We start from the raw sequence: 9,267 nt of genomic DNA, 5'->3' as shown, positions 1-9,267 counted from the left end.
CCACCCGGTCTCTGTGCCCCCCTTCATCCTTTCCCCCTTCCCTCGTCCTCGACGAGTGCATTCTGCCCGCCGAAACGCGACGCGCTGGAAGCGAAAGAAGCACGCAACGAGACTGAAAGCAAAATTTTTCATCCTTCGTGCGTCGAGGACAAAACGATTTGGTCAGAGTTTGGCCGGCTGCGACATGAATCACAACATGTGACAGGATCTATGATCTCCCTCCATATTGGTAATTTTTCGGGTTAGTATTTTTAAAATTCCTATATGCGTTGGGTCCCCTCTTTCCTTTGCGGACGCCTGTGACTTTGCCGACGCGCGCTGGAATGGCCGGGCCGTGCTTGATGTGGACTCTCGGTTGCCGCCCCGGAGCCGGAGGAGGCCAGGCCGGAGCCGCCCGGAGGAGCCAGCCGCCCGGAGCGTAACGCGGGGCGGAGCGCGGTGGAGCGGGGCGCAGCGGCGCAGCCGTCCTAGAGCAATTTCGTTCAAGGCTGAGTGTTGCTGACCTGGCAGCTGCTCCTGTTATTCGTGCCCCGCTCCTTTTTGTCACCGTCACTCTCCCTCTGTCTCCGTCACTCTCCCTCCGCCTGTCTCCGTCCGTCTCTCTCCGAAACCCAGTCTATCTGTGCTCTTCTCTTTCTCTCTCTCTCTCTCTCTGACACTTCTCGCAGAGCAAAGAGCCCCCATACGCGTCCAAACGCCAAGGGGGATATTTTTACCGGCCCTGTCTTTAAAACCGCGCAATCTTTTCCTCTCTTCGCCTCTCCCTCACGCGAGTAAAGAGCGAGCGAGAAAAAGAAATACAGAAGGGGACGGTGTAAAGTGAGATAGAGAGAGGACAGGAATGTCTCCTTATTACCGGGCGGGGCAACGACACAAAACCGCAGAGAAAACTAATTTTTTGGTTTCGTTTCATTTTTCCGCGCACCGCGCGCCGTCTCCGCCTCCCCGCCGTTGACTTTTTCTCTTCCCAGTCGTCGGTTGAGATCGCAAACCTCAATAGGGACTGGGGTGTACCCTCGCCACACCCGTTGCGGAGGCTTATTGCACCAAACCACTGTGAAAATATATCGTTAATGCAGGGCGGGCACGCAATCAGAAGTTTTCAAATTCCCCGACTTTTCGCTGACTTTAAACGCGAGTTCCACGACTTTTGGAGGTATCTTTTGTGAAACTGATCGCCTCCAAAACGAAATAAATATTTGACTGAAAGCTCGAAAACAACAAATTGGAGCAAGATTAATTATTTCTCTGACCAACGTTCAGCTACTGCCTTTTTTCCGTTGACAAACTTTGTTGTGGAAACAATTAACTGTTTCTGGACTACAATCACCGACACATTCCTAGCATCAAATAGTGTTCTTACAAAAATACTAATTTGGATTAAGCATTGGGGTTTTGTAATTACTTACACCAAAAGTTAGGAGTTTTTCGGAGTTGTGGGGCCATCTTACAGAATTATTTGCAAAGAAAAACAGATTTTGTTTGGCGAACATGTTAAAAGATTTGGTGAGGAACCGAGGGTATTTGCGAGCATCCGTCTCGCAGTTGTCACAAAAGTGACGACACCACCGGGCGGTACTGCTGGGCGGGTACGTCCGCCAGCCGCGCACGGACATCCCTGTAAGTACCCACCCCCGCTCCCCGCCCCGCCACGCCAGGCCGCACCACACCAACGCCCCCCACCCCAAGGCGGCCACATCGAAGCCTCCTGGTTGAGCCGGCTGAGCTCTGTTCGACAAGGTGGAGCCCACGGTGTGGGCGGGGAGCTATAGGGGGTGGGGGGGATCCGATGCTGCTGACCGCCACACGGCTGCTGTTATCGGGGAAGCCATTGTTGCGAGCGGAAGGTGTCACCAAAGTGACGGCCCGTAATCAAGTTAGTGCCACCCGAGGCCGCGCTGCTGCGCGCGAGAGTGGGCCAGGCGGCTGGCCCGGGCCTAACCGCCGCGCCACGGGCCTAACCTCAGCCGCGCCATGTTGGGGTAGGCCCCGGTGTGTGCCGGGCCGGGCGTGCCGCGCAGCGGAGCGTCCGCGCACCATGTGGCGTCGCTCTGAGGCGGGGCGGAGCGGGGCGAGCTCACCTGGGGAGCATCATCTCAAGAGACCTATTCATGCACCACGGTACGACACACCTCTCTCTCTCGCGCGCGCGCATGCGCCCGCACACGCTCACACACACACAGACGCGCGGAAACACTTTGTTCTTTAATTAGTCAGCGTCATTAATCATTGTTTGCGTTAAATCGCAGCAGAAGAGAACGCCTAATGACGAGGCGCACTCGCGTCCCGCGCACTGTGTCACGGCGCGCACCGCGGGGTCACGGCACCGGGCCGGGGCGGCGGGCCGGGGCGGGCCATGAGGCGGAGCAGCGCGTAGGAGGACGGGCCCCGGCCAAGTAGGACGGCTCGGGCCGGCGGGGCTGGGCGCGGGGCTGGGTGAGGGGCGGGGCGCGGGCGGGGCAGTGCGCGGCCATGGCGGTAGGTTGTTGTTTACGAGAAATTCTCCAGCAGGCACATTCAACTCGGCGGCCCATACTTTACACTACAATAAAGAAAAAGAAGAAAAGGCGATCACCACAAAAAAGGGCGACTTCAAAATTCCCGAAAATTCCAAGTTTTGTATTTGATTTACAGAAAAGTTAAATTATTCGACGAAATTTACTGAAAGTTAATTAAAGTGAAAGCTTAAAACATCAGCAAATTTTTTGCAAACTTCGTAAAATTCATCAAAAATTACCAAAGTTCTGGAAATTTAATCAGATTTGATAAGACGTAACGCAAATTCTCAACAGAACAAATGGTCAACAATTCAAGTTCTTCTTTCACATGGATACAGAATCAAGCAATATTACGAAAACGATTCATTGCTTACGCGCAGTGCACATCTGACGTTTTCACCACCAGCCTATGAGAATTTCCTACACCAAGAGAACAGAGGGGGTGTCATTTTCGGCTCAGAGCAGAGGAGTCACGGCGGCGGATGGCGGCGAGATCAGCACACCGCCACCAGGACCCACCCTTCAGCAGTCTATCAATGGTGACCTGATGATGCGATTCTGTTCTGTGGGTGGCGGTGACGCACAAACACACACTCTCACAGCGCTCAAGCCCACAAACACACACTCACACACACAGACGCACAATGCATGCAGCAGGCGGTCGCCGTGTCAATGAGCGGAATAAACCAAAGGCTGCCGAAGCTATGCGGCCATCGCATTTCCTTTCAAAATTGGGCGCCGTTGGCGGTCGACCAGCAGTCGACAGCGCACCCGGGGGAAAGGAGGGAGAGGGAGGTCCCTAGGGACCTTGGACGGCCACCCTCCCCCCCTCCCGAAAGAGTTGGGAGGGAGCAGGGAGGAGGGGGGGGGGGGGCGATGACCGACACCAGACGTATGTTTGACCACAAAGGCGGGGGGCAGGGGCCCCGGGCGGCCGAGGGGCCAAGCAGTTCCGCCGCCAGGCCCCGCCGACGCCCAAGGCCCGCCAGGCCATGTCCTACCGCAACATTCGTTTTATCATTCCCCGGCAGGGGCCGTACGGCCGCGCTATGGGCAGGGCCTTGCAGTCCGGGCCGGGATACATTGTGGCGTTTGTGAGGGAGAGTAGTATGGGAGGGAGGGAGGACTGTCGGACTTGACTTCGGCGCGACACGGCTCACACGCGAAATTGGGTCGTGGATGATAAGAGAAATGGTTCCCTCTTACTGTATCTGTGTCGATCGGGATTAGTATGGAATCCTCTTCTGGATGCGTCATTCGACGCACATGCTGCTGGCTGTCACATTTCGTGATTAAACTCTGCCACGCACCGCGGAACTACATGATCAACATCTCTACAAAATTTCGTCGTAAATTTACGGTATTTGATAAGAGCAAATTCCAGGGAGTATCCGTACGTTACGTTATTTGTGTCAGACGGTATTACGGCTTCGTACAAAACATGACTGGACGCCTCTTGAGATGGGTAGTCAGGACATCTGTTGTAAAACAACGTGGGGCCTCAGCTCAGTCGCTCACAAATCGCGTGACGGACGGACAATTTTGACCATTCCTCCTGGTATTGCCCATAAATGTCTTGTAAATTATTCGTGTCGAATTTTAGGATGAATCAGTCGCAGTTTTTTTTTACAAATGGTTCGCAGTCAGTATAGGATGAATGATATTCGCGCAATAGTATATGCAAGTTCTTCGAGAACGATTTGTAAATTCGGGAATGTTTCCCAGTTTTGCGAACGGCAGCTATTTACAAGACGGTTAAAAGGGTGAAAGTTTCTGTCAAAATGTACTTTTAACTACGTGATGTAGTTGAGTTTCTGTTTGCACTACATGTTGTGCAAATTGCCAAAAATTAGGTCATTAGAAAAATTGCTCGTTCTTTTGGAACATCCTATGCATGGTTTGTCCGTTACGAGCCAACCAATTAGATTTCGTTTTACAAATAATTCGTAGCACCACAATTGCAAATCATTGATTCGATTGTGTTACGAATAATTCGGTAAACAAACATTTGCCTATATGAGACATCCGTAAAGTCGTGGAATTTTTTTGAAGCAGTAATCACAGTACCAAGTGGTAAGGGTAGGGGTGACCATCGCTGAGGGGAGAAAACATTTCTCGCACTACAGCCCCACACACTACCCTGACGGGCTCCCGCCTCGCGCTCTGCAGAACAACATTCTGTGCGCAGCTCCGAAATGGCAGCCGTTCTCGCAATACAGTCTATCCCATCCCAGCAGACCCCGCCCCATCGCGCCCCGCCCCGCCGCAACCCGCTCGCATAAATCTTGGGTCGTCATGAAGGCGCCCCATACGACATTGTCAGGCTCTAAGTGTAATAAGCTGGCCCCAAGCGCCGCACACTACCCAACAAAAAAAAAATAAAAACACATGAATCATTTTTATCGAACCGTGCGTGCTTCATTCTTGATTTGTTTTTCTTTCGTTCGTATACCCGTTAGCTGTAAGCAACCTGCAACATCCATGACAAAGAAAATCCCTTCAGCTAGCAATGAGTGAAAAGGTTTTATTTTTGGCAAAAGTTGCTACTGTTTTTCTCTTCGTCACTATGTCATTCCATTATCTGATCCTAGTGCGCGCGTAGGTGTACTCTCTCCCGACACCGTGAGGTGCCCCAAACCGGCGCCACGCCCAACGACGCTGCAGTGGTGGGCCTGGCCGGCCAAACCGGCACGCCGCGCAGGCAGGGGTGGAGGGAAGGGGGTAGGGAGGGGCCGTAGCCGGGTCGAGCCGCACCCGAACCGCCGCCTCCATCCCCACCTTGTGCGTTTCCTTCCCTAACCCGGTCCTGGCCGAGTTCGACCGCGTGGCGCCCCGGGGGAGGTAGGCCGCCCGCTAGGCCGGCCCGGGCCGTGGCCAGCCAGGCCTACTGCTACCCCTCTCGGGCTCCTCTTCCCCCACCACACCTCGCCCCTCCTTGGGTCGATGAACAGACCCTTGTAGAGAAGAAGAAGGGTACAGCAAATTAAGAGTGAGAAAAAGAGGGTCGCTTTCGGCAACACTGCAGGGGGAGAACTGCGCGGACTGCAGGAAAAAGCCACGCCCTGAAAATAGGGGAAAAGAAAAAAGAAATTTTGGCTGGCCACGCGCTGCACATGTATACATTTTCAAACGCAAGCCGCGCTGTTTTTTCCTCGTGGCCCTTTTTTTTCATCCCCTATCTCGCTGGGCCGGGGGGGGGGGGGGGGGCAGCGCTGCTGACCGGCTCCGCTTAAACAAATGAGGTCGCGAGGGGACCGGGTCCGGCCGGCCGGGCATATGGGGGATGGGGGAAGGATAATCTCACGATTTGGTGGTTGTTGGGGGCAACAGGTTGGCGAGGGAGAGAGAAAGAGAGCGGCCACGGCCGAAGAGGGAAAGAGAGAGAGAGAAAGCGAATAGGATGGCAGTGGAGGGAGGAGAAAGAGGACGAGAGCCCGGGCCACGCCACGCCACACTCACTCATTCACTCACGCGTGCGTCACGCGGCAACAAGTTGCCAAATTGCAAAGTTGGGGTGATGCGAGCGGGGGAGCAAGCCGGCCCGGGCCAAAGGTGGACGGTCACGCGTGCGTGAGAGAGGGAGAGAGAGAGAGAGAGAGAGAGAGAGAGAGAGAGAGAGAGAGACGGCTAAAACAAACACCGTCACATCAAGTACGGCCAAACCGGGCAAAACTCTTTACCTCCTAAAATAACAATAACAACTTAGACCCGACCTGATCCTTTTCCCCCCAAAATTTCGACTGTCCACAGGACCCTTAGACAGCCTCAATGTGTCCTTTTTTTCGCTCTGCATGGAAATCAACAACTCTATCAACATACAGGGACGTGGCTGTGGCGACGGAAAAAACGCCCGATAAAAAGGGTGGGAGAGGGGGTAGTCGTTCTGAAAGGTATACGAACCCATAAAAAAAACACACCCACCCGCCCACGCGCCCGTCGCGCGCGCGAGAGTTTGAATGATACTCATTTTTATCACCTCGTTTGGGAACAAGAAAGGAGAGGGCGACGTTGTTTTTTTTCGGTCTCGTGAGCGTGTTGTCAAAAAAATCACGGGTGGGAAGAGATTGTGTAAAGTTAGGGGAGGGTTGGGTCGAGGTCCGGGGTGGGCGAAGGATCCCTGGCCTCGCCACCCCCAAACGGACTGGGCTAGGCCGGCGCTGAGAGAGAGAGAGAGAGAGAGAGAGAGAGAGAGAGAGAGAGAGAGGGGGGGCTGGGGTGAGGGGCTCGTAGTAGCGAAGGGAGAGAGAGAGAGATAAAACGGAACATCGATCGGCCGCGTTTTGGAGAGAGAGAGAGAGAGAGGGGGGGCTGGGGTGAGGGGCTCGTAGTAGCGAAGGGAGAGAGAGAGAGATAAAACGGAACATCGATCGGCCGCGTTTTGTGATTGTTTCTGCTTCCTCCGCCGGCCGGCCGGCCGGGCGCGATGCTGGAACGGCACAAAGAAGAAGGAAGAAGAACACCCGAATGTTCTTTCGCGCCGGAAGGGAGCAGCGTAAGAGAAAGAAAGCGATCGGGAAGGGGCGGGGCAGAAGAGCGAGAGAGGGTGGAGGGGAGGGTGGCGCCGAGGCCGGGGGGAGTTGGCGCAAAGTGCACGGGTCGGCAGTGCAGCGGAGGCGCCGGCCCTGCGCCGAGGAGGCTGCAGCGTCCGCGGGCTGGCCCTCCTGCAGCGAGGCTAGCCAGCCGGAAGCGCTCATCCACCAAATCAGGAGAGAGCCACTCGGCCCCTCTGAGGGGTTGGTGCCGCCCGGTCCGGACCCCGGGCCGTGTTGGGGTGCTCCACAGGTTGCCAAATTAGGGGAGCGGTGGCCAGGCAGGCCAGGCCGGAGCAGATAGCTCAGCCCCCACCCCTCAGGCCCGGGCACGAGACCCTCCACCGCCCGAATGTGTAAACACATCAAAGAGCGAACCGCAGCGGGCCCGGGCCCAACCTGCGGGCGGGGCTGAGCTACAGGTGCGCGAGGGGTGCAAGGGGAGCATTCACTCACCAAAACGCCCGCACGCTCTCCTCCATCGGGACTCACACCTTCTCCTGGGAAACAGAAAAAAAAAAGACTGTACATAATTTAACAATATATTGGAAAAATTTCAACACCCAAAAAACTCTTAAGATTCGACACGCCGATGAGTGCCGTGCAACTAGAGCCCAAGCTCACTAATCAAGCACCGGCGTTCAAAAAGACACAGTGCCCCCACAAACACAAAAGCTCCTCGCAAAGTGTGTAATAAATACACATTTAAGTACTTAAACAAAGGGCGGTTTAATACACACACACATATTTACACGTCTTCAATATATACACACACAACATGGGATTACAGCCGACGTACAATTGGAGTACATCGGAGTACAGCCGGAGTACATCAGGTGCAATGTGAACAAAAGTGTAAACAACTGAACACAAAAAGTGATTTCTAGAATCGGATAAATATCCTTATAAAAAAGTTAATATCCTTGAAACAAGCCAATTTCCTGTGACCTGTGCTAGGAAATTTAATTGTTCCCCCAGGAGTCATCAAATTGGATTCACAATCGCGCTCTCTATTTGGATCATATTTGCTCACTCCTTTACTTGCAGTGATTGCAGCAGGTTGTTACGACACCCAGAGCCGGAGATAGAAAGGAAAGGGAAATCAAAATTATAACGTCAAAAGTATTAGCTCAACGACGAATTGTAAAGTGACTTTTGCAGGTAAATGAGGTCTATCATAGTTGCTTATCGATGCTTTTTGTTCGTTTATCAATCTATACAACATTTATAAAATAACGCCTTTCGTTGAATTCTTCAGAATTTTAGAGTACCTCCTGGAGCCACTATGGTCGACATCGTTTCCTTGAAAGTGTATAGTAAGGGCCTCCAGCGAAAACAACCAGACCCCAGCGGCCTCAGTGCAGGGGCTCCCAGCAGCGCAGGCACCCCGAGATCAGATGGATGTGCTCCGCGCCCTGCCCCAGTCACCGCAAACAATACGGCATGGCCACGACCAGGTCCTGGACAGTCCTGCTGCTGCCCAGATCTGGCCTGGTCCCAGACGATCCATCTGATCCGGGAACGGAACGAAACGAAACGCAGGGAGACAGAGAGAGACAATCAAGTACAACTCACGACGACGACGCCAGGCCACGCCACAAAGAAAGGGACTGCGAGGCGGGAAACGTCTCCCCAGACGATCTGTAACATACATTTTCATGGTTCGGTGCCCAGCGGCGGCCAGCAGTCGCTTGGGACGCCACGCAACGCAACGCGGCGAAGGTGCGGATGGCCGACCCATCTTGACCATAACCTTGGCCAACGTGACGCCGCCTGTGACTCGAGCGTGACGAAGACCCTACAGTGCGTGACGCTGTCATATTCCAATGGAGGGACCATAAGAAGAACTAATACAATTAATTTTGCTGTCATTATTACCAGCACAACAACTAGAGAGCTTAGAGGGCCTATTACACCATTTAAATCTTGACCTCCCCCCCCCCCCAACTCTCTCTCTCACACACACACAGGCGACTTTTGGGCTCAGACAGTGCGCACAACGTGCGAAGAAACAGCGGGGCCCGACGTCATTGTCACAAAGACGGAGAGAGAGAGAGAGAGAGAGAGAGAGAGAGAGAGAGGCTCAGCGGGAGAGGGGAGGAAGCAGCGTGTTTGGCTGCCAAAACGCCTGGTCGGCATCCGGTCTCCCTCTACCCCCTCTTCCACTCCCCTCCCCCCTTTCGCCGCCCCGCCATCCTCGCCAATTCCCCCTCTCTCCCCCACCCCCTTCACATGCAGTA

At 54.2% G+C, this 9,267-nt stretch overlaps 1 protein-coding gene across 1 annotated transcript in view; it reads right to left on the bottom strand.

Annotated features, from left to right (window-relative positions):
* The window catches only part of LOC127748822 (uncharacterized), a 131,953-nt gene extending 123,266 nt beyond the window's left edge, over positions 1 to 8,687 (bottom strand). The window contains exons 1-2 of the mRNA XM_052263834.1: positions 8,603 to 8,687; positions 7,484 to 7,527 (exon numbers count right to left, since the gene is read on the bottom strand). Of these exons, the coding sequence (XP_052119794.1) occupies positions 7,484 to 7,527; positions 8,603 to 8,687 (129 nt within the window). The remainder of the gene's footprint in view (positions 1 to 7,483; positions 7,528 to 8,602) is intronic.
* Positions 8,688 to 9,267: the final 580 nt, after the last annotated feature.

The sequence above is a fragment of the Frankliniella occidentalis genome, unplaced genomic scaffold, assembly GCF_000697945.3.
Source record: "Frankliniella occidentalis isolate FOCC.00 unplaced genomic scaffold, Focc_3.1 Scaffold14, whole genome shotgun sequence".
Taxonomy (NCBI): Eukaryota; Metazoa; Arthropoda; class Insecta; order Thysanoptera; family Thripidae; genus Frankliniella; species Frankliniella occidentalis.
The sequence above is the reverse complement of the archived record's forward strand: the minus strand, read 5'-3'. Positions and strand labels throughout refer to the sequence as shown.